Source organism: Monodelphis domestica, chromosome 7 (assembly GCF_027887165.1).
Source record: "Monodelphis domestica isolate mMonDom1 chromosome 7, mMonDom1.pri, whole genome shotgun sequence".
Lineage (NCBI taxonomy): Eukaryota > Metazoa > Chordata > Mammalia > Didelphimorphia > Didelphidae > Monodelphis > Monodelphis domestica.
Genome location: NC_077233.1, coordinates 211,883,644 through 211,908,822, shown reverse-complemented (window position 1 = coordinate 211,908,822; position 25,179 = coordinate 211,883,644). Strand labels below are relative to the sequence as shown.

The 25,179-nt window shown below is 44.5% G+C and overlaps 1 protein-coding gene across 7 annotated transcripts in view; it reads right to left on the bottom strand.

Moving 5' to 3' along the window:
- TNRC18 (trinucleotide repeat containing 18) overlaps positions 1-25,179 on the bottom strand; it is a 160,779-nt gene that overhangs the window by 11,037 nt on the left and 124,563 nt on the right. For 4 of the 7 annotated variants that reach the window (XM_056806452.1, XM_056806450.1, XM_056806454.1 and 1 more), the window contains 9 exons: positions 24,522-24,767; positions 18,165-18,598; positions 15,922-16,074; positions 10,935-11,076; positions 7,067-7,184; positions 3,527-3,602; positions 2,405-2,513; positions 1,422-1,538; positions 736-900 (listed from right to left, as the gene is read on the bottom strand). In XM_056806452.1, the coding sequence (XP_056662430.1) occupies positions 736-900; positions 1,422-1,538; positions 2,405-2,513; positions 3,527-3,602; positions 7,067-7,184; positions 10,935-11,076; positions 15,922-16,074; positions 18,165-18,598; positions 24,522-24,767 (1,560 nt within the window). The remainder of the gene's footprint in view (positions 1-735; positions 901-1,421; positions 1,539-2,404; positions 2,514-3,526; positions 3,603-7,066; positions 7,185-10,934; positions 11,077-15,921; positions 16,075-18,164; positions 18,599-24,521; positions 24,768-25,179) is intronic. The other 3 variants (XM_056806453.1, XM_056806456.1, XM_056806451.1) reach the window with 1 other exon arrangement.

Sequence of the window (25,179 nt, the reverse complement as noted above, 5' to 3'; positions counted from 1 at the left end):
GGGGGCACGAAGGAGGCAAGGCACAGCAGTAGCCCTGCTATTCAAGAGAGGCCAGGCCCCAGGTACAAAACAGACGGATTCACATGTTCTTTGGGAGGAAGGCTGTGATGTTTGGTGGCTGTTCAAGCCTTGAGTTTTCCTTTTGATTAAAATGCTTTAAAACGAGGGGGATGGAAGAAAAGCAACCGCTTGACTACATGGGTCGAGGGGCTAGAGCTGGGGATGTAGGCCTTAAATGAACATCCTAAGGCGAACACCAGCACCATGGAAATAGGTTCTGATCAAGGACACAAGTAATTCCCAGTGGTATTGCACATGGGCTACAGGAAGGGTGGGGGAGGGGAGGGAGAGAAATAATGTGATTATTGTAGCCAAGTTCTAAATTGACTCAATAAAAAAAAATTAAAACAAAAAAAATGAGGGGGATGGGGGGCAGCTGGGTGGCTCAGTGGATGGAGAACCAGGCCCGGAGATGGGAGATCCTGGGTTTAAATCTGGCCTCAAACACATCTGTTCTGTATGACCCTGGCCAAGTCACTTCGCCCCCTTGGCCTAGCCCTTACCACTCTTCTGCCTTGCAACCAATGCTCAGGATTGATTCTAAGATGGAAGGTCGGGGTTTTAAAGGAAAAAGGAAAAAAGAAAGAGAAGGAAGAGCGACACCTTGAGGAAGGGTCACTCTGGGGGGAAGAAAAAACCAGGGCCCACAGCGTAGGGCCGGGGGCTCCAACATACCGCTTTTGCCCTTGGTGCTTGGTTTCCGCCCTCGGCCTTTGCCCTTCGCTCCAGACTCCTCCGACCCCAGGTTACTGCCCTCTTTCCCTTCCCCGGCATCCTTGCTGGACTTTCGGCTGCGGCGTTTGGCACTGGGCACGAGGAGGGCAGGGGAAGGCTCTGCACCTGTGAAGACAAGCGCAGGAGAGACTCAGGGGCGGCCAGGCCCACGGGCATCGGAGCCAGGACACCACGGGCTCGCTCTACTCCCTGGCACTGCCATGCCCGCACGAATCCTCCCAACGTTCTGCCTCTTCCTGGGCCTGACCCTCCACCTGGGACTCCTCGACAGCCCAGGGTTTATGGGCATCGGTGGGGAAAAAAGGGACTTTCTCACCACCTGAAAGGCTCTGGGAATCCCCCTGTGCCAATGGACGCCTCCCCACCCCAGGGGATCCCCAGACGACCATCCCCCCCATTTCTTTATTTTCTGTTCATGACAGTGGACCCTTGGAGAGCGGCTCCACAAAGGGACCGCTACAGCCAGGGAAGAGAAAGCAGCCCGGGGGCGTCTCTCCTGGGCAGACAGGCTTCAGAGCCAGCTGCCCCCCCCCCCCCCCCCCCCCGGTCAGAGAGGTCACTGCGGCTTCCGTGGGGCTCCCTCCTACAGCAATCCTGAGGCCTCCCAGACCTGTGCCCACACTTACACTGAATCTTGTAGTCTGGGGGCAGGAGGCGGATGTGAGACAGAGGAATCCTCCCTGTGTCCCCATCGTCGAATTCCACCGTGATCAGATCTCCATCTTCTTCAAGATCCAGGGCCCCTGAGAGAGGAGGAGAGATAGTGAGGGAGGCAGAGAGAGAGAGAGAGAGAGAGAGAGAGTGTGTGTGTGTGTGTGTGTGTCTGTGTGTCTGTCTGTGTGTGTGTCTGTCTCTATTTTTTTTTTTAATTTTTACCTTCTGTCTTAGAATCAACACTAAGTATCAGGTCCAAGGCAGAAGGATGGGAAGGGCTTAGAGCAGGATCTTAGAGCAAAGAGTCTAAGGATCTGAGCAAAGAATCTAAGGATCTAAGCACAGATTTGAACCCAGGACCTTGGGTCATTAGGTCTGGCTCTCAATCCCCTGAGCCACCTAGCTGTCCCCTTAAATTAAGTCTCTCCTTTTTTTTTAAACTCTTACCTCTCATCTTAGAATCAATTCTGTATATTGGTTTTAAGACAGAAAAGGGGTAAGAGCTAGGCAATGAGGGTAAAGTGACTTGCCCAGGGTCACACAGCTAGGAAGTGTCATGGGCCAACATTTGAACCCAGGACCTCCTGTCTCTAGGCCTCGCTCTCCATCCATTGAGCCACCCAGGTGCCCCCTTGGATGAAGCCTTGAAGGAAGCTAGGAAAACAAGGAGGTGGATATGAAGACCGTCATTAGGAAAGAGCTCAATCAGGAGTTTAAAACATTTCCTCACATTTAAACAATTTACTCCCAGAGAAAGAACTGTTGGAGTCATCTTTCCCCTCTGTGTATTTAGGTTTATTTTGGGGATTTGGGCTATGCGTGAGTGTGCTCTTACAATAATGACCAATGTGGATGACGGGTGCTTTGCATGATAATTAAAAAAAAAAACAAAAACGAAAAAACGTTTCCTGAGAAAACTGATCAGAGTTAGGGGAAGCATGCTGGAACGTCTTACCTCGGACCACAGTGCCAGGGTAGAGACAGCGGTACTGCTGGCTCCAATAAGCAGCGATCCTGGTTCCCTCGGGCAAGAATCGGATGGAAGGAGGCTTCACATCTATGATCTGTGGGAGGAGCGACAGGGGAAATGTGTTGGGTCCCGGGCTCCCTGGCTGGGCTGGGCTCTCCTCCTCACCAGCCGTTATCCCCTGGCCCCTAGCCCAGATCTAGACTCTTTGGAGAGTCATCACTGGGCATTAGCAGGTGTTCCCATCATGTTGATGGGGGGAAATGAACCAACAGGACAGACTGAGAAAGTCACCTAGAGGATGGGGTGTCCAAAATCATCCTTCTTCCAAGGGAATAGGGAGAGGAAAAACCTGTCTGTTTTTTCTGTATTTCTCCTTAATTTGGGGTACCACCTCCCCAATTCCCCTGCAAATCAGATTTTTGGAGGGTACATTGTTAAGTTTTGCTGATTTCCTCACTTCTTCTACTTTTATTATTTATTTATTTTTATACCCTTATATAATATTTATATATCTATAATATATAACATATTATAGATAAAAATACTATATGTAATATATAATATATATATATATTTATTTTTTAAACCCTTACCTTCTGTCTTAGAATCAATACTGTATATGGGTTCCAAGGCAGAAAAGCAGTAAGGGCTAGGCAATGGGGGTTAAGTGACTTGCCCAGGGTCACACAGCTAGGGAGTGTCTGAAGCCAGATTTGAACCTAGGATCTCATTTCCAGGCCTGACTCTCCATCCACTGAACCACCCGGCTGCCCCCTCTTCTTCTACTTTAAAAGAAAATTCTTGTTATGTGGAATGGCTCTCTGGGAGGGGAAAGGAGAGAGATACAGATGAAATAGAGGTGATATAAAACAAAAGATATCAATAAAAACTTATTTGGGGAAAAAAAACAACTTGGGTTCTAGGGAGAGATTAGATCTTTCCCCTAACTCAGTGATTCTTCTAAAGGAGAGAAGAGATCTAAAGTTTTAAATGTCTCTATTTCGCCTTGAAACTGGTCTCAAAGAGTAACTTAATTTTCCTTCCTAGAGTTTGGTCTTCTTCTGCCTCAAGTCCTCCAATTCAAAGGAAAAGCTTGTGTTTACATACCGCTTCCTGCAGGAGCTGCTCCAGACAATAGATGTGAGGTCGGTTGCCTCTCTCTCCTTCTACCACCACCCGGTATCTAAAACACCAGAGCAGTGCAAATGTGAGGCCAGTGGTGGTGGAGCCTGACTACCATCCTTCCAGAGAGCTTCCTTCACTGCCTTCCTCTTCCTTCCCTGGCCTGCCAGGGCCACGCTCTCTCTCTCCCCAAAACATACCTCCTTTCTCCTCTAGCTTCCTTCTATGGACACTGACAAATGTTTCTATTTATTGGTTCTTTCTCTGGAGGGGGACATACATGAGCCATTCTTCAAACAATATTTCTGTCGCTGTATAGAATGTTTTCTTTGTTCTGCTCCTTTTACTTTTCACAATTTCATAGAGATCTTTCAATTTAAAAAAGTCTTACCTTTTGTCTTAGAATCAATACTGTGTATGGGTTCTAAGGCAGAAGAGTGGTTGGGGCTAGGCCATGGAAGTTAAGTGACTTGTCCAGGGTCATACAGGTAGGGAAGTACCTGAAGCCAGATTGGAACCCAGGGCCTGGCTCTCTATCGACTGAGCCACCTAGCTGTCCCTTGATCTTTCCATGTTTTAAAATTAATATGCATTTCTTATGGCCCAGTAGTATTCTATCACAATCATACGTCATAATTTGACATATAATGGTTAGCCATTACCCAACTGATGGACATCTCTTCAAGTTCCAGTTCTTTGCCACCACAAAAAGAGCTGCTCTAAATATTTTAGAACATATAGATTCTTTTCCCTTTCCCCTTATCACATTTTGGGAAATGGAGCTCATAGTGGTCCTGCTGGGTCAAAGGGGATACACCACTTTATAACTCTTTGGGCCTCATTCCAGATTGCTCTCCAAAATGGTAGATCAGTTCACAGAGCTACCAACAGATTAAAGGAAGGGCCCTTGTAAAACCCAGTGGAATTGCATGTCAGCTACGGGAGGGGAGAGAAAGAACACAACTCTTGTAATGAAGGAAAAATATTCTAAATTGACTAAATAAAATCTTTAAAAATAAATAAAGACATAAATTTCTAAGTAAAGGAAGGGCCCTTCCTCTTTGACTGCTGATGGAGAGGATGATGATGCAGGGAGATGCATTAAAGAAGTCTTCTCCCTCTTCCATGCCCCATTCCCCCGCCATTATCTTGGGTCTTGCAACAAGTAGGTCTGTTAACTGTACTTGGGAGAGGATCAAAGCAAGAGAAGAACCTCCAAGAAGTTCTTTAGAAACAGACAGACAAAAAATTTGCTCCAAAAAATGCATCTCCCTCCTTTTTTTGGAAAAGTGGGGGAGTGTGGTAAGGAATATCAACCAGGTGTCAGGCTGCTCATTGGGGATGGCACTTGGTTTTCTGATCGGCTTTCTTTCTCCCTTTTTAACTTCTTTGGCTCTCATTAGGGATATCTTTGGAAATGAAGGTAATATGAAAATGAAAGGGAAGATTTAAGAAAAACCTGGGACGACTTGTATGAAGAATTGATGTAGTGAAGTGAGCAAAATCAGGAGAAATATCTTTCTTCCTATTTACAATAACAATGTATAACATCATTGTAAAAACAAAAATCTTCACAAGGCTTAAGATCTTTAATGAATCCTGGGGTCAATTGTGATTTCAGAGGACCCAGGTGAAGTAGGCTATCTATCTCCTGAGAGAGAAGGGATGGACTCAGGGGGACAGAAGAAGATATATTTCTGCATGTGGCCGATTTGGGAACTTGTTTTGCTTGATTTATATATTTGTCCTAAAAGTCCCTGCCCCTCTCCCCACTGGGGAGGGGAAGGGAGTAGAGAATAAGCTTCTGTTATTAGAAAAAAATCAATATTAAAAAAATAAAAAGAAATAATCAAATTCTAAATAATTAAAATAAAGTGGTTTGAGCTGACAGCACAGCCTAGCAGGGTTGTCCTTAATTCTTCAAACTTACAGTAGACCTGGATTCCTCAGATCCTCCTCTCTGTGACTTGGCCCAGCCACCCCTTAGTACTTCTGATGACAGTGACCCCTGGGGGTACCATTTGCCAACATAGAATGAGTGTGTTTTGATGGCGAGGACTAGGGATAAAGATGAGAAGGAGCACACTGGAGCTGGCTCACTCTGGATGGTAAAATTTTCAGCGTGAGCATTACTCCTTGGAAAACCATGAAACGCTAGAAATCAGGGCTTGGTTGGCTCTTTTGCTGATTGTCTAGACTTCAGAAAATGATGGGGAAAATATTAATCACGATAAAAGCTAATATTTATATAGTTCTTACTATGTGCCAGGCACTGGGCTATGATTTTATAATTATTATCTCACTGGATCCTCACAACAACCTTGCAAGGTAGATGCTGTTATTATCCATCCCCCTTTCAAAGAGGAGGAAAACGAGATCGAGGTTAAAGGACTTGCCCAGGGTCATGAAGCCTATCTAGGATAGAGAAGGGATTTGAAACAAATTCTTCTTGGCTCTTAGGCCGTCTCTCCACCCCACTATACCGTTCCACTTCTCCCTGTGCACACTACTACAATACTACCAGCCTAACAAATGCTTTCTGCGTTAACCTGCTGTGGTTGAGAAGAACTGGGCCCTTGATCACCAAGTCACTCAAGGACTCCTCTGTCTAAATGAAGTCACGATGATTTAGATCCTGGGATTCAGGAACTTGCTTTTAAGAAATACTTCTTTAAAGAAGGCTTTTTAAAGAATTTAAGATTTTTAAAGAAAATTACATTTCATAATAATGGATTTCCTTTCAAATCTCATGCATTTAAAAACATGATTCTGAGAAGGTGTCCACAGGCTTCACCGGCCTAGTCTAGAGTCCTGAGCTGTATGAAAAGGCTACTTTTCTCAGACTTTTGGAAAATATGAAAAGTCCCTACTAGGTCTTTGGCTGCTGCGTTCTTTTCTTTCTTCCTTTCTTCCTTTCTTCCTTTCTTCCTCCTTTCCTTTCCTTTCCTTTCCTTTCCTTTCCTTTCCTTTCCTTTCCTTTCCTTTCCTTTCCTTTCCTTTCCTTTCTTCCTCCTTTCCTTTCCTTTCCTTTCCTTTCCTTTCCTTTCCTTTCCTTTCCTTTCCTTTCCTTTCCTTTCCTTTCCTTTTTCCTTTCCTTTCCTTTCCTTTCCTTTCCTTTCCTTTCCTTTCCTTTCCTTTCCTTTCCTTTCCTTTCCTTTCCTTTCCTTTCCTTTCCTTTCCTTTCCTTTCCTTTCCTTTCCTTTCCTTTCCTTTCCTTTTAAAGCCTTATTTTTCATTTTAGAATCAATACTGTGTCTTGGTTTCAAGGCAGAAGAGCAGCAAGGGCCAAGCCATGGGGGAGAAGTGACTTGTCCAGGGCCATCCCGCTGGGAAGTGTCTGAGGCCAAATTGGAACCCTCTCTGAGCCTGGCTCTCCTCTTTCCCCACACCACCCCACTGCTCCTAATACATCTTTTGACTTGTGTCTCTGTTCCTTCCTATGTTCCTGGGATTCTGTCTGGCTCTAGGATAGGGACAAAGAGTGATGACGCAGTGTGACCGAGGACGGCCCTTTGGAGGACTCACATGTCCGGCGAGTGGACTGTCTTCACGTGCCCAGCATACAAGAGCTTGTCGTCCATGGGGATGAGGACCCTCAGTCCGTCCTTCAGCTCGTCCTTGTCAATGATGCAGGATCGGGGGGCTGTGGGACAGAGACAGCAGGAATGAGCCCCCTGCACCCTGGGACACAGGGAAGGATTTAGCACCAGTCAGGATCCTGGGCGGCATGCCTCTCCCTCGCCTTCCCCATCCCAAAAGGGTAAGCCCCCTGAGCTAGTGTGTGCACTGGATCCACCACCATGCCCGCCACCCCTCTCCTGTTCTTGGTCCCATCTGATCTTTCTAGATGGCACCGTGCAGATCCTGAAAGCCCCTTCGCTGTTATCTGTGGTGAGAGGAAGGATGAGGGGCAAACCTCGGGGACTCTGTGAATTTGGGGGCCTCTGGGAGGGCGAGGAAACTCCTCATACCCCTCCAGGTCAGCCCCTTCTCTCCTCTCACAGCCCGGGGCACTTTCCACCGATATCCTGACCAATGTAGGTCAGCCCTCTCTTTCCCATTTATCCCCTACTCGTGGCCCAGGCAGTCAGCAAACATTTAGAAAGCCTCTCCTGTGTGACAGGAACAGTGGCGCTAAGTGAGGGGAGAGACCGACGAGCAAAGGAGAGGCCTTGCTCTCAAGGATCACTGGCCCACTCAGGGAGATGACTCTGAGCCAGATACTGGCTGGTAAATGGGAGGTCATCAGAGGGAAGGAGCCGCAGGAAGGAGGATCCAAGAAGGCTTCTGAGGGGAGGAGGCATTTTAGCTGGGAGTGGAAAGAAGTGAGGAGATGGAGGTGGGGAGGGAGGGCATTCCAGGCATAGGGGCCGGGTGGCCACTTGAAATGCCCAGAGTTAGGAAACAGAGTATCTGGATCATGCCACAGCCAGTGTCTCAGGATCTCGGAGAGCTTGGCACTGAAGGTGCAGAAGGTAGGCCAGGTTATGAAGAGCCTTGAATGCCAGAGGACTTTATATTTGATCCTGGAGAAAAGGGAGTTTAGTGAATGGGAGGTGAGGGCGTCAGACCTAGGCTTTGGGAAGATCACTTTGGCAGCAGAGTGTAGGATGGACTGGAACAGGGAGAAGAGGTTTATGGCAGGAGAATGAACAGTAAGCTAATTCAATAGTCCTGGCATGAAATGAGCAAGGCCTAGAGCAGTGAGAGCTTAGGTAATTTATCCAAGGTCACACAGCCAGTTTGTTAGGCCACCACTATGCCACCCTGGGCGTCTGCTGCTTAGGTAACAGACAATTGATATCTACAAATAATCCAGTAAATTATAACCAAAAGTTCCCATCTCTTTCTGTCAGTCTCTACTGAGTATCTAACGGGAGTATCATTTCCTTTTTCTTCTCTCTCTTGTTTTTATTAGGAAGGGAGGGAGGGAGAGAGGGAAGAAGGGAGGGAGGAAGGAAGGGATGAAGGGAGGGAGGGATGAAGGGAGGGAGGGAGGGAGGAAGGAAGGGAGGAAGGAAGGGAGGAAGGAAGGAAGGAAGGAAGGAAGGAAGGAAGGAAGGAAGGAAGGAAGGAAGGAAGGAAGGAAGGAAGGAAGGAAGGAAGGAAGGAAGGAAGGAAGGAAGGAGGAAGGAAGGAAGGAAGGAAGGAAGGAAGGAAGGAAGGAAGGAAGGAAGGAAGGAAGGAAGGAAGGAAGGAAGGAAGGAAGGAAGGAAGGAAGGAAGGAAGGAAGGAAGGAAGGAAGGAAGGGGAAGATAGAATTGGTAGGGTTCACTTGCTCAACTTGGCTGAAACCAGTATTTGGTTTATTCAGGCTCATGCTTTTGTTGTTGTTGTTGTTTTAAGCATTTCTACCCAAAGACAGGGAAGAGAATTCAAAAGAGATCCAGAATGACACCTCGCTACTAGTTTGGAAAGGAACTCAAATGTTCTGACTTCACTTACGAGCTTGTGTGTCTCATTTATGGATTTCTGTGGTCTATGCCCTTCTCATTATTCATTTCCTTGGCTATTCTTGAGGAAGATTTCAGTTTAGGAGGTTCAGTCTAAGTTAGTGGTTCCCAATTAGTGGTTCACAAAACCATTGGAGGTTGGGATGGTCCAAATGGCTTGCACTGAACATTTTTTAATAGTGCCTTAAGTATTAAATAATTGCCCAATTAAGTTACTTTGTCTAAATACAACCACCCAAACCAGGGTTCATGACATTTTCTAAAATTGTTGTTGAAAAGGATTCCTGGGACAAAAAAAACATTGAGAACCACTGGCCTAGGAGAAATGATTGCTAGCACTAAGTGGAAAACAGAATTTGGGAAAGATGTCATCTCCCACATAGGATGCTCAATCGGCCTGGCAAATTCATCTCTAATTTATCCAGTAATTCCAAAGATTGAACGGTCACACACACCTTGGGGCAGAAAGACCTAGGCCTTTGGATGGTCTGCCCCACATTCCTCCAGATGCTTCCCTTTTCTTTCTCCCCTGGCTTCCCCACAACTCTTTCTATCATTTCTTCTTCATCTAACTCACTTTCACCATCTATTCTTCTCCTCACCCTTAATCCTTCTCCTCTGACAATGTTCTAGGCCTCCCAGGAGTGCCAGGCACTGTTGCTTAGCCCAGTTTCCATCCTTTTTACTAATCCCTGTAAACGTGAATCTTTAACAGGAGGGTCTATAGGGTAAGTCAAATGCTAGGTCACCCCACGGATATGCAATATCATTGGTCCTTCCAAGTAAATGGGCACAGTTGCCACATTCCCTAGGCCGTCCTAGGAATGGGACTTGAAATATCCGATGTCCCTGCTCCACTCAGCATCTCTGTCTCTCTCTGTAATGCTACCTAAAACCAACATCTACGCCTCTATCTGTATCTACATCTACCCAAACATACAACCAACAGCATATATATTTATAGACGCGTGTCCTTCTATACACACACCTAAATCTACCTGTATAATACACTTTTGCCTAACTGAACCTCTACCGTAGTCTTGCTGCTCTATACAAGCCTCAATAGCTGAAGGGGCTGTGATTTCATCGGTGTGGGGGCTCATCTATTGCCATGCAGCTCCCAAGCCCCTAGAGCTCAGTGTGGTCTTTGAAAGGTTCTTTGGCTGAGAAATGGGTGACCTTCCAGCCAACCTGGTAATAGATCTCTCCCAACTTAGCTAAGGATGGTCCTTGAACAACAGACTTCATTATATAATGAACAGAAGCTAAGAGGCTAGAGTTGGTGGTGGCGGTTTCCCAAAGGATAAATGTGTGCGTGAGAATGAGGGGTTTGGGGATGGGAATGAGGTTTTGGATGCCCCTCCTAAGTGCCTAGACACAAATCCCTTTGGCAAGATGAATTCCGGCGCTGGGCAGACACTCAAATACCTTCCAGTTTGGTAGGACCCAGGACCATGGATTTAGTTGGAAAGAGCCTTAGAGACCATGGAGTCTAACATCTTTTTGCATGAGGACATTAAAGCCAAGAGAGGTGAAGTAATTTGTTCGTGTCCAAGGGAAGATTTGAACCCAGATTTTCTTGACTCTAAGGCCAGTGCCTTACTTGTTGCACCAAGCCTACAAAAAATGCAACAGTATACCATATGTAATATGTAACTATATATGAAATTTGTGTGTATTCTTATTTGTATCTATTTACATCTAAATCTACATTTGTAGCTTTATTGAAGTCTGTCAAAGTCACCAGGATATTCTTCTTTCCCCCCTTTTGCCCCATTCTGATCAAAACTTCACAAAGGTACCTGGAAAGCCCAAAGTGACACAGCAAGGATATTTCTGACAACACGCTGGTGTTGGGAGGGAGGGAGCCACCCCTGTGAATGGTCCTGGGGACTGGGAATATTTGTTGCCTCCTGACCCAAGATCCTCCTTTCTCTCACCTGGGGTCAGTGGTCGTTCTACCAGCATGCTCAAGGGCAAGTTCTCATCCTCAGAGAAGCTGCTGTCTTGGTTGGGTTCAAAATCCTCTTCAGCAGCCATGCTCTCCATCAGCTTGCTCACAGCTCCTCCCTTCCCTCGGTTCTAGAGTTGTCAGAAAAACACAAGATGGTTAAATGCTTGAAAATAGAGATTATGTCCACCATAACTCACTGATGACAAAAACCCAGGATACCATGCATATCTACTAAGTGTGTAATAAAGCCTTTGGAATTTTCACTGGCTGGACAAATTTTCCAAAAATTATTTGTTGTTTCAGCAAAGGGGCTGAATATATTACTGAGTTATTATAATGTCAGTTTTCTTTTTGTCCCATTAGAGATAGAGGAGCACTCAGACAACCTGAACACCTCTTTACAGTACCAAAATGGCCTAGAACAGCCCTAGATCTTCTGGAAGATGCTTAGAGATGGGGAAGAACTCAGACAGACAACAATAATGTCACTTTACTGTAGCAAGATGGCCCTGGCCAGCCCCAGACACTCTGGAAGATGCTTAAAGATGGAGAACTCAGACAACTAAAATATCACTTTACTGTACCAAGATGACCTTGGCCAGTCAAAACACTCTGGAAGATGAAAACATTATGGAATAGTAGAAAAACCAGATGTTGAGAAAACTGGAAAATAGTCTGGCAGAAACTAGGTATAGACTAACATCTTATACCATATACAAAGATAAGCTTCAAATGGGAACGTGATCTCAACATCAAGAGTGATATCATAGGGGGCAACTGAGTAGCTCAGGGGATTGAGAGCCATGCCTAGATATGGGAGGTTCTGGGGTCAAATCTGACCTTAGACACTACCCACCAATACACAGTATTGATTCTAAGATGGGAGTTAGGATTTAATTTTTTTTTTAAGTGATATCATAAACAGTAGAAAGAGCACTGAGCAAAGTGAGAAGACCTGAGCTCTAAGAGTCATGAATCTCTTGTGACTAAGCTGTTTGATCTTGGACAAGTCATCTCACTTTTGGGGGGGGGGGTTTATTTTATAAATAAATTTTTATTGCTCTCCCCTGTATCCCTCTCCTCCCATCCAGGAACCATTTCTTATCATTTAACCTAATGTTTCTAGGCTTCAGTTTCTTTTTATATAGAATGAGAATAAGTCATCAGGCTATTGTGAGATACAAATGAACATAGAGATAAATGACTAGAGGAGAGAAAGTCACTGGGTCAGTATTTCTTGAAGCACAACTAGTGGCTATGTGATTCCACTTTGCAAACCCCACCCCCCATCTCAGAAACTGGTACTATTATATGTAGATAAATGGAGATTTTGAGCTTTTGGACTTCATCCCCCAGAAATCCCTTAGTATTTCCCAAAATTCCCTTTTTCCAAGTCCCTGAATTTTGCTTGATTGTATTTAAGTGGCTGTAACTCCTCCCTCTTTCTTTTTTTTTTCTGGACCTGTGACCAGGCTGAATTAAGGCAGTTCTTCTGCCCTAGTTATTATTAATAAAACTTTTAAAATATAATAGTTATTGAATATTAATTTTAAAACTCACAGATGCTAAATAAATATTTGTCCCTATCATTAGGGTGTTTTCCCAGGGATAAAAGATGGGCTACCATGATTTTCCAAAGAGACCTAAAGAATAGAACTCATGGTAGTTGATCTTGGGTAAAGCTAGAATGCCACAAAGAACAAGAAGGCATTTATCCTATATCCTGCATTACAGTCTAAGCATCTGCATGGAGAAGGGATCATTAGTGATTTGTCATTCTTGAAAATGACTAAGTGGGGGCAGCTGGGTGGCTCACTGGATTGAGAACCAGACTTAGAAACAGGAGGTCCTGGGTTCAAATCTGAACTCGGACACTTCCTAGCTGTGTGACCCTGGGCACATCACTTAACCTCCATTTTCTACCCCTTTCTAGTCATCTTGGAATCAATACATAGTTTTGATTCTAAGACAGAAGGTAAGGGTTTAAAAAAAATGAGTGACAAAGCATTACGGGGACTGGCCCTAGCCAACACTGAAGATTATTGCAACCTGGTTGCTAGTCTGGCATGGCTCACCTCTTGGTTCTAGGAATCTGTTCCTGCCCAGATTAGAGGCCTAGAAAATCTCTCATCCATTCTATTCTACACTTTTGTCCCAAAAGATGACCTACAGAATGCTATCAGTAAAGAGGAGTAGTTTAGGGAGAGAGTTTTGGGAGAAGCTAGCCTGAGAACACTAAAAATCATAGAAAAAATTTTTAAACCCTCATCTTCATTTTAGAATCATTACTGTATATTGGTTCCAAGGTAGAAGAGAGATATGGGCTAAGCCATGGCGGAGTTAAGTGACTTGCCCAGGGTCATACACAGCTAGGAAGTGTCTGAGGTCACATTTGGGGTTTTTTTTGGCTAAGATACTAGAATGGTTTTCCATCTCTTTCTCCAGCCCATTTTACATATGAGGAAACTGAGGCCAACAGGATTGTGACTTGCCCAGGATCACACGGCTAAGCGTCTGAAGCTGGATTTGAACCCAGGAAGATGAGTCTTTTTGACTCCAGGCCACTGAGGGCCACCAAACAATGACTTAAGCCATGTAAATGCAAAGATCAGCAGTGGAACAAACTGAATGAAGGGAAATGACAAGGACCAAGGCTGGTCCCCGAGAAGACAGAGGAGGCCCTTCTCCCTCATTTCATGTTCTTTTTCTAAAACCCTTACGTACTATCTTAGCACCAACTCTAAGACAGAAAGGCAGCGAGGGCTAGACAATCAGAGGTGCCCAGACACAGCTGGGAAGCGTTGGAGCCCCTACTTTCTCTTCAAAAGAGAGACAGCATGGGTGTGTATAATGTCAACACTTAAAAAAAAAGGGAAAGGGCCTGTTTGCACGGAAGTATTTATAGCTGTGCTTTTGGGGGTGGCAAAGACTTGGAAACAAAAGGGATAGCCTTCAGTTGACAAATGGCTGAACCCACTGTGGTATAGGATGGTGATGGAAAACAATAGTGCTGTAAGGAATGATAAACAGGTTGGTTTCAGAAGGAAAGACCTGCATGAACTGATGCAGAGTGAAATAAGCAGAACCAGGAGAGCAGTGTACACCGTAACTACAGTGCTGTGGGATGATCAACTTTGACAGCCTTAACTACCAACAGCAATACAATGATCGGGACAATTCTGAGGGATTTATGACTTCCAGAGAAAGAATGGTTGGAGCAGGAATGCAGATGAAAGCATAGGATTTATCACTTGTTTATTTGGTATATGTTGGGGATTTTGGTTCTATAAGATTATTCACTTACAAAAATGAACAATATGGAAATGTTTTGTGTGATAATGCATGTACAACCCAGATTGAATTCCTTGTCAGCTCCAAGAGTGGGGAGGGAAGAAGGGAGAGAATATGAATTATATAACTTCAGAAAACTATTAGAATAAAAAACCCAAATAAAAAAACTATGTTTAAAACAGAAAAAAATAGTGATTAGTTTTCCTTAACTTTTTTCCATCTTTTTATTCTTTACTGAGAGGAAAAGGATACATTGGGGAAATGTGATAGAAAAACAACGATTATCAATACAAAATTTATTTTTAAAAAAGGTTTTATAAGTACCTTTTTAAAAATGGGATATAAAAGGCATTTTTTTAAAAAAACCCTTAACTTCTGATCACATGATTCAGTGGGGATATGATTAGGGATCTAGACTCTAAATGATCACTCTATTGAAAATATTAACAATGTGGAAATAGGTCTTGATCAATGATACATGTAAAACCAGTTGGATTGCTCATTGTTTATAGGAGGGGGAGGGAGGAGAGAAGGGAAAGAACATGGGAAAATATTCTAAATTAAATAAACAAATAAATAAAATTTAAAAATAAACTTAAAAAACCAACTTATTTTCCATCTTGGAATCAATGCTACATATTGGTTCCAAGGCAGAAGAGCAGTAGGGCTAGGCCATGGGGGTTAAGTGACTTGCCTAGGGTCACACAGCTGGGAAGTGTCTGAGGCCAGATTTGAACCTAGAACCTCCCTCCTCTAGGCCTAGCTGCCAGCTGCCCCCTCAAACAGGTGTTTTTTAAAGGAAGAAATATGAGCTATGAATATGAGCTATTTTTTAAAAAGCTCCAAATCACTAATAATTATAGAAATTAAAATGAAAGAAACTCTGAGTATCTACATCACACCCATCAGATTAGCAAAGTTGACCCAAAAAAGAAAAATGATAAATGTGGCAGAGGCTGTGGGGAAAACAGGCCTATTAATGCACTATTGATGAAAATAAAAGTGGTACAGCCATTTGGGAAAGTAATTTGGAACAATACCCCGACTGTGCACATACCCTTAGACAATCCAGTGATCCTGTTACTAGGCAATGCCCCAAAGAGATCAAAGAAAGAGGAAAAAGACCCATATGTACAAAAATATTTAGAGCAATTCTTTTTTCATTGGCAAAGAACTGGAAACTAAGGGAGTGTCCATCATTTGTGGAATGGTTTTAGAGAAACCTTGCCAAGACTTGTATAAACTGATACAAGATGAAGTAAACAGAACCAGAATAATTTATACAGTAACAACATTGTTAAAAACAAGCAACTTTGAAAGACTTAAGAATTCTAGGGGGGCAGCTGGGGGGCTCAGTGGACTGAGTCTGCCTTGGAGACTGGAGATCTTGTGATCTCAGACACTTCCTAGCTGGGTGACCTTGGGCAAGTCACTTAACTCCCATTGTCTAGCCCTTAATACTTGGAACCAACGCACGGGAAGGTAAGGGTTATTAAGAAAGGATTATAAAAAAATTTCCTGGACTAACTGATTTCTCATATCACCTTCTAGCTCTATCATTTTATATCTAGACCATCACCGTCCCATCCCCAATATCGACAAAGACAGGTAGATAAAGAACCACATCTTTCACCTTGTCCTCTTTTTTCCTGGGGGCTGTAGAGAGGCAAACCAGGACGTACCTCTTTCTTCACCTCCTTTCCTTTGGCCTTGGCTTTGTTCTTCTTGTTGGCCATGGAGCTGGTTAAGGATGCCCGAGGCTCTGGGGCCAGGGAGGGGATGCCAGGAGGCGACATGGAGGAACAGCAGGAGCTCTCCTTCCCCTTCTTCTTCTGCTGGAGGGACAAACACAACAGAAAGACAAGGTTGGTGGATGGGCTGAGAGGAAAGGGTCACCTCCCACACTGAGAGCCCCTCTCTGACAGCTCTGACAGCGGTGGTGGCATCCTGTGTGTCAGGAGGAGAGGACTCACTCCTGAGCTCTCTCCACTTGCTTTTTAAAATAAGAAATGAATGGAGCAGAGTAAAAATGCCTCCCTTTGCCCTGGCCCATTCATGCTTGTAAGCTGCACATCTAAACGGCGATCACATGACCCTTGCCACCTCCCTCAAGCCACTGATCCAGCCAATTATTAATAATGCACCCCTTATTAATCCAGAACCCAAAGGAAGCTCCAGACCAGGTCAGCCAGGCAGGGAAAGAGGTGGTTTAGGGTTGAGGTGCTGTGACCCCAGATCAAGGTAATGATTTAGGGACTCAGCATTTTAAAAAATGGAAGCAGTAGAGCATCATAGTTAGAGCACTGGACCAGAAATCAGGAAGACTAGAGTTCAAATCTACCCCTCATGTACCAGCTGCATGACTGTGGACATGCCATTTAACCTGTATGCCTCAGTTTTATCTGTAAAATGGGCATAATAGCACTTACCACCCAAGAATTATTGTGAGGATCAAATGAGATAATTGTGAAGCACTTAGCATATAGTAGGTGATATATAAATGTCAGTTATTATTATTAAGAGAGAGAGGTGGCCTCAAAGACAGGAGGCCCTGGGCTCAGAGTCCTGCCTCTGCCATATACTGGCTCTGTGACTTTAAGCAAGCCACTTAACTTGGGGTTCTAGTCAACTCTTATCTAAGACTAGAAGTTACAGAGAAGATACTGGCCTGCATTGGTAGAGGGAGTTTTCTAATCTGGAAATTCCTTAGATCAATGAAATCACATGTCTAATCTCTCTACCTAACTATATGAAGAGCAAATACATCTCAAAAGCTCTCTCTGTCTCTTCTGTCCTCCCCCACTTCCAATCTCTCTATTTTAATCTCTCCATCCCTCTCTCTTCTAATCTCTTTCAATCTCTCTCTCTCAACACTTCACCTCCTGTCATAGAATCAATGCTATATAGATTGGTTCCCCAGTAGAAGAGAGGTAAGGGCTAAGCAAAGGGGGTTAAGTGACTTGATCAGGGCCACACAGTGTCTGAGGCCAAATGTGAACCCAGGACCTCCCATCCCTGGGCCTGGCTCTCAATCCACTGAGCCACCTAACTGCCCCAACTCTCTCTTAAAAAAAAAAAAAACCCACATTCTTACATTCTGTCTTAGAACAAATACTTAGGATCAGTTCCAAGGCAAAAGGGTAGCAAGGGTGAGGCAACAGGAGTTAAGTGACTTCCCCAGAGTCATACTACTAGGAAGTATATGAATACAGATCTGAACCCAGGACTTCCTGTCTCTAGGGCTGGCTTTCTTATGCACCGAATCACCTAGCTTCCCTTCTGGTCTCTTTCACCAAAAGAATACATTTCCAGGAGCAATTAGAAGGGGAATATGCTCTGGCTTTGGCATGACTGGATCAAGAAGCTCAAGCAATAATGCTATCACCACAGAATGAGTGCTTTATTCAAGACAGAGTTGGTCAAGGGGTCATATAACCGGGGTCAGAAGAAATCCTGGAGGCCATCAAGTCCAACCTCATCATTTTCTAGATAAGGAAACTGAAGTTCAAAGATGCTGAAGAAACTTTCCCAAAGTTACATCAGTAATAAGTGTCAGAGGTGGGATTTGAACACACATCCTCTATGGCCAATATTCTTTCCTTTGTGGGACAGTTTTACTGGAGAAAATAATTAATATTTGGATATAGCAATGTCAGAAAGTAGGGAGGGAGAATAGTAATAGGCTCGAGGTTTAGAGTAGGGGCAGATCCTTTTTTTGAGAATTAGTGACATTTTTGAGATCGCCAAAGTGGGAAACCATTATGGCTGGTTTCTACGTCCTTTGCCAGGTCAGGTAAAATCAATAAGCATTTGTTAAATATCTACTATGGGCCAGGCTTTGGGCTAAGCACTAGACTGCAACCCCAGAAAATCCTTCCAGAATAATCCTCCACACTGTGCACCCCCTTTTGCAGGACCCTCCTACCTTGTTGAGCTCTTTCCTCTCCTTCCCTTTGCCACCTTCCTTTCTGGGGCTCAGTGGGGTCCCTTTGCCACAGCGGCTTCCCTTGGAGACAGGAGTAGAGGAAGCGGGGGACAAAGCCGCGGCTGAAGTGGTAGCATCGTGGAGGAAAATCCTCTCACTCCTGCGCCTGTTCCACAGGTCATCGTCGCTCACCTCCAGCCCAAACTCAAAGCTGGACTCCTTGGGAGACTTGAGCTTCTTTGACTTGCGCCCTTTCTCCACGGCGATCTTGGCCTTCTCGGGGCCAGAAGGGCTGACAACGAGGGTACTGGGAGAGGGTGCAGGTGGGGCTCCCCCCTGCTCCATCAGCCCCTTCTTCCCACGAAGCAGTCCTGACGGGGACTTCTTCCTGATTTTGACTTCGCTCTCTGAGTCGGTGTACTCAAATTCAGTCCCTAAACACAATTGGACAAAAGGATGATGCTAGATGTCACCGGGCCGTGAGGGGACGGGTGTGCTGGGGTATCTGTGAGCTCCCCATTTATGACAGCCTTCCTGTTCTCTTCCAACATGCAGCTACGGCACCTTACCAACCATCAATTCTGCCAACAAGACTGAGTCTGACAGTTGGAGTTGGAGAGTTGGAGATCCAAAAGGGTTCAGTGCCTTGGAAGGGCTGCTTCCCACCCAAGGTCCCTGCTCCCCTCCTATTCTTGACAACACTGTGAGCAAAGAAGAGATGCCATGGTGCCCTCTGGGAGATGAGTGACCCTGCCTTCTGAATCACAGGAGGAAGGGTCCAGCGGAAGCCCCGAAGCCCAGCGCTACAGTCAGAATGGTTTCCTGGAAGCTTTCTGCCATTTTCTCAATGGCTTCTCCAACCAAGTGTAGAGAGCTCCCAAACCATGCATCTGCCTCCAGAGCTGCCCTGGCTCCAATTCTGACCTCTCCTTGCCCTGCTTAGAGATGCTCTGGGTCCTAAGCCTCCACCCTTGGGGGTCCTGGACTCGGCCCAGGCCTCAGAATGCCTTGTTGGGACATTCTCAACTTAAGACTAGATTTGGTTTAAAGAAGACAGCAGAGGAAGGAGGGGAGGGGAGGGGAGGAGAATAGGAGAAAAAGATGTTGTCATTCATTTGAAAAAGAATCAACAGAAACCAGGCTAATTCTCAGATTGGTCTCACCAGTGGGAAAGGCTTGTTATTGGCTAGTCACCATGGTCTATTTCCTGGAAGTAACTGATCTCTTATACAAAATGGGGTTAGAAATCCCCTAGGAAAATGCCCCCAAACTAAGCAGCTGATATTTTTATTCCCCTCCTGGCCAGAGTTGCAGCTGGAGGAGACCTCAAAGATTACCTCCCTCCATTGAAAGAGAGGGAAACTGAAGGCTGAGGATGATGGGGGGCTTCCAGGAGGTCCCACTGTGAGCTGTGCAGAAAGTCTCCTAACTCCCAGATCTTCCTTACTATACCAGGCTCCTTCATCCATCTCTCAACCTCTGCAAGCCAGCAGCAGAAGGAGACCAGACTGGGAGATATTTTAACGGAAGGATCTGCTTACCAGTTTAATGATGCTATTAACCAATCTTTTATTAACAGACTTCCAGCAGCTCCTAGATGCAGCTTGGGGGTTTCACGGCTTATTAGGGGTGCAGGCAATAAATGCCGCTGTGATGAATGCCAGAGCAAGGCCTGCCACCTAACTCACTACTACGAGGCTCCGAAATGGCTGAGAGGGCAGGGGTACCTACCTTAAGTCTGTGGGAGCTACGTAGCTTAGAGTTACCTAAAAAATACAATCAAAACTCTAGAAAGGACTACCTGTTGGCAATCTAGGCACTGGAGCTTCTAGGAAGGCTTGTGAGCTATAGGAATGCGATATGGATGTATTGGGGGATGGGGGTGGGGTGTAAGGTCAATGAGAGTCAGTAGCAGAGTACTGAGTCCTTGTCATTTTGTGGCTCTGACCTCTCTCTATGGCTACAGTTAACCCAATCTTTCTGTGTCTGCAGTGTCTTGTTCCTATGTCATTTTTTTAAACCCTTACCTTCCATTTTAGAATCAATATTGTGCACTGGTTCTAAGGCAGAAGAGCAGTAAGGGCTGGGTGATGGGGGTGAAGGGACTTGCCCAGGGTCACACAGCTAGGAAGTGACCAAGAACAGATTTAAACCCATTTCTAGGCCTTGAGCCACCTAGCTGCCCCCTTCGTGTCTTTATATCTCCTCTCTCTTGCCTTTCCTTCCAAGAGTCCTTTCCAGAGTTTTGTGTGCTCTTCCCTATAAAGCCTCTTCTCTCAGAATGTTTGGTCTGTCTCCTAAGGAGGTTAAGAGGGGAGTTCTCCTCTCCTTTAAATGGCAAGCCCTAGGGTGAGTCCAACAGTGTGGACTCAGTGAGGTAACCAATTCCTTGGTTCTCATGATATGAAAGATGCCTATACCAATGGAGGTTAAAAAAATGTGGAAGTTTATTTTACTGGACTATGCATGCTTGATACAGGTTTTATTCTGTGTGTGTGTGTGTGTGTGTGTGTGTGTGTGTGTGTGTGTGTGTTTTATAAGGAAGGTAGTATCTGATGGGAGGCAGTGGAAGAAACATGATAAATGCATATAATATACATATGTGAATATATTTTTATATATAAACATCAGCAAGTGCAGAAATGGTAGGAAAAAATTATTCCGGCTCTAAGATTTTATTGTGACTATAGCACCTTTCATGAAGCAAGGCCATAATCTATTAATTTTGTTCATTGACAAAATTCATGCTTTGATTTCTATTATAATAAATAATCATTATTGTTAAATAAGAATGAGAGACAGGGATGGAAGCGGGAGAGAGACAGGCACAGAGAGGGAGGGGGAGAGAGGGAAAGAGAGAGAGAGAGAGACAGAGAGATGGAGATGGGGAGGGAGTGGGGGAGAGAGAGAGAGGAGAGGAGAGAACACACAAGCATACAGCTAAGAAGTATTTACACTGTATCCAGGAAATTCATATTTTATGAAAGCTGCTTATTCCTCTGGTAAAATGACTGAACGTGGTCTATCACTTCCTAACAAAGCTGTTGAAAATGGAATAGATATTTTCAAAGGTGACAGGATCAGAGACTTAGAGCAGAAATGGACCCCGGAGATATTCTAGCCCAAATCCTTCATTGGACAGATGAGGAAGCTGAGACCTGGGGACCCTAAGTGTCTTTACCAAGGTCAAACACATAGGGAAAATCATAGGCAATATTTATACTTAAGGCTGTCTATTTCCAGAACAGGTTGCGAGCTTTCTGTTCAAGTCCTGTCACCTACAGTCTTTAAATTTTTTTTTAATTTATGTTTTGATATTAAAATTCCCAGGTACCTTCCTCCTTTCCTTCCCTGTACTATAGAAAACATCATTTGACAAAAAGAAATATGTATATATAAAACTAAGTCTGGCTTGTTTCCATTTATCAGTTCTTTTTCTCTGGAGGTAGATTTCTAGATGAGCACTCGTAAGAGAGAGAAGCTGAAAGGAGATCGATGCTTTGAGTCCACATTGGCCTAGGTCATCTGTGAGGTCCCTCATACGTCTAAGATGCTAAACGCCATTCACGGCTCCCTCTGCTGAATGAGCTGCTATTGTTCCTTGTATGTTGCCCTCCAGCCTTGGATAGACCTCATTTGTAGGCCATCATCTGTCCAGGGGAAAAGGCTAGCTGTTCCAAGTGACAATGGGGCATTACATTTCTATTATCCAATTTCATATTACATTAGAGTGACATAACATAATTATATTATCCACATTATTATTTTATTGAGAAGAAAATGTAATACTAATGAATATGAATGACATGAGATCTGAGTCTGAGAATCTAGGCTTCTTTGACCATATGATCTTGGGCAAGCCAGTAGAACCTGGTGGAACTCCTTTGCTCATCTAGAAATCGAGGATAATCTCTAAGGTCCCTCCCAGGTCGAAGTGTACAACCCTATGAATTAGGGAATAAGACATAACTGTATAAATAGCCATCCAGTTCTCTGGTAAGGGACTGAAAAGATGACTAAGTTATTCTAGTATCAGTACTGGACTTTGGTCAAGAAGTCTGAATTCTAGCCTGGGATCTGTTAGTAACAGAAGTGTGGTGAGTGAAAATAACCTTGAATGGGGCAGCTAGGTAACATAATGGAAAGAGTGCCAGACCTTCAGTCAGAAGAATCTGGGTTCAAATCTGGCCTTAAGGCACCATCTAGCTATGTGACCCTTAAGAGTTGGTACTCAGATAGAGAGGAAGGGAAGGAAAGAAGGGGAGAGAGAGAGAGAACAAAGGGGAGAAAGGGAGAAAGGGAGAAAGAGAGAAAGGGAGAAAGGGAGAAAGGGAGAAAGAAAGAGAGAAAGAGAAAGAGAGAGAGAAAGAGAGAGAAAGAGAAAGGAAGGAAGGAAGGAAGGAAGGAAGGAAGGAAGGAAGGAAGGAAGGAAGGAAGGAAGGAAGGAAGGAAGGAAGGAAGGAAGGAAGGAAGGAAGGAAGGAAGGAAGGAAGGAAGGAAGGAAAGAAGGAAGGAAGGGAGAACTAGAGAGAGAGAAAGAAAGGAACAAACAAACAAATGAACAAACAAAACCTGAACTTGGATTCAGAAGCCCTGTGAGTTCCAGATTTATCACAAACTAGAGCTGCATGATTGTGGGAAACCAAACCAAACCCCATAGTAGGAGATACAAATGTGGGCTAACTTGTGACACCACTCAGAGCTGTAGTTTCCTCATGTTTAAAAAAAAAAAAGGGTGAGGCCACCTGGTTAGATCATCCCCCTCCTCTGGAGAGGGATGGGTGAGGTCCAGTGCATGTGGGTACAGCTTGGTTTCCTCAATTCTTGGACCATGACTAGCTGAAGACTACATGATAATATCTCTTGTCTTCAAAAAGATGGTCTGGTGCCACTTCGAAGATTCTGTATTCTGGGTATGTTTGAATTAGGTTTGGTGCCTGAGTCTTGAAGGGAAACCCTGTAGTACCCCAACATTAAACTTCCCCTTTCCCAGGAGACAGGCAATAACTTAAGCCAGCAGCCTCCCTAAGCAAGGTTTGATGGCTCTAAATAAGACTTCTACTTCCTTAAAGGGAAAGAAAAACTAGGCACCTTAACAATCCTGCCCTGTATGCTGTGCCCACCATTTTCCAGCAGACCAAAGGGCTGTATGGTTCTCTTTTTCCCCTGATTTAATAGATCCTAGGAGACTGGCAGGGAATAGGGCAGATATTAATATCTTCATTTTATAAAAAAAGGGACATCACAAAAACTAGAGTGAATTATTAAGCAAAGCATGCTGGGCTAAGAGACAAAGGCAAGAGTTGGATTTAGGACTCCTGTGGAACAATAGGAAAAGTATTGGCTCCTGAATCACAGAATCTGGGTTCAAATCCCACCTCTGACACATCCTAGCATGGAGGCCATGGGCAAGTTACTTAGCTCTCTGGATCCCAGTGACCTCAACTATAAAACGAGGAGGTTAGACTAGATTGCCTCTAAGGGTCCCTTCCAGCTCTATACCCACAATCTTGTGATCCGAAAGAAGCATTAGACAGTGTGTCCTTTGTATAAGAGTTTCTTGGGCAGTGGTGAAGAGGGCTCCCTCGGAGAACAATCTAACATTTTCCTAGTAGAAAAGTTATTTCTCTATGGAAAAGTAATAAGTAGTATACTTTCTTTTTAAAGAAAAAATCCTTAGCTTCTGTTTTAGAATAGATACTAAGTATCTGTTCTAAGAGAGAAAAATGGTCAGGGCTAACAGAATTAAGTGACTTGTGCAGAGTCACACAGCTAGGAAGTGTCTGAGGCCACATCTGAACTCAGGACTTCCCCGGCTCTAGTTGCCCCTCATAGTGTCTTTTCACCACGGGAAGGGATAACGGCAGCCTTGATCCTAGGAGATTTTCCTAGTGGAGCTAAACTGGGCCACCTTCTCAGCCTCAACTGTGGGATTTTCCAAACCAATGAGCTCTCCTTTGGCTCCTTACAGTCCCAGAGTATTTAAAAAATGCCATTAGTTTTTCTTGAACACTCAAATGCTCCAGAGAGCCATGTTTACCGAAGGCAACAAAGATTTTTACTTGCATGAAAGGATGCTGAGACCTACCTCTTGCTCACTGAGGCTCTACTACACCGAAGAAATATTGATCAGCTAATGCTCATGGCTTACCCAATAAAAAGGAGGTGTTGATATGCACGTTATTTAAAGTGGGTTCTATTGAATGAATGACTTTAAATAAGATTTTTTTCCCCTGGGCTACCCATATTTTATGAGGCACTTAAATGATCGTTGGTGATCACAGTATCTATGAAATACTTACATCTGTTTTCTTTCTAAACTTTCCCTTCACCTTTGGCCCCCAGCACAGAACTCACCCATTAGACTCTGCCTCTCTTCCTTCTTTTTTGCCTTCTGTTTGGCTTCCAACTGGATGATGGAAAGTGGGGGAGCCACAATGGGGCTAGGCATGGCGCTGGCCGCAAAACGGGCCAGCAACCCCAGACCACTCTCATCCAGGGACGGCGATGAAAGCCTATTGGGGCCATTCATCCCATAGCTGTCCATTTCTTCCTCCTCTTCTTCATCGTCATCATCTTCTTCCTCCTCTCCAGAGCTATAATCTAACATGCAGAAAACAGGAAGCTTGTTATACATCTGGGGAGACCGTGCAGCTGCCAAAGTCCCTGTACCCCCAACAGAATGCCCCTCTCCCCTCACCCAGTTTGGCCAGTAAGGTTTTCCTTCCCCCATCTTCCCCATTTTCTACACATGACACCAGTATTGAGCTCTGGATTCTGCTCTGTGTTGAAGGTTCTCACCTATCTTCAGACTCAAAACCATTCAAACCAGGCAGCCAAGCAGCTCTAGAACCTCAAATACCTCATCCCTCAAGAACTGGAAGGATTAACACGGACCAGTTCCTTGGGATGAGCCCAGCAGGGGGAGGAGGACAACAAAGTTTACCCCTTTTCATCAAAGAAAGCAAAATAATTTTCAAGGTCAAAATGGACAGACCCAGCATTTTGTACCATT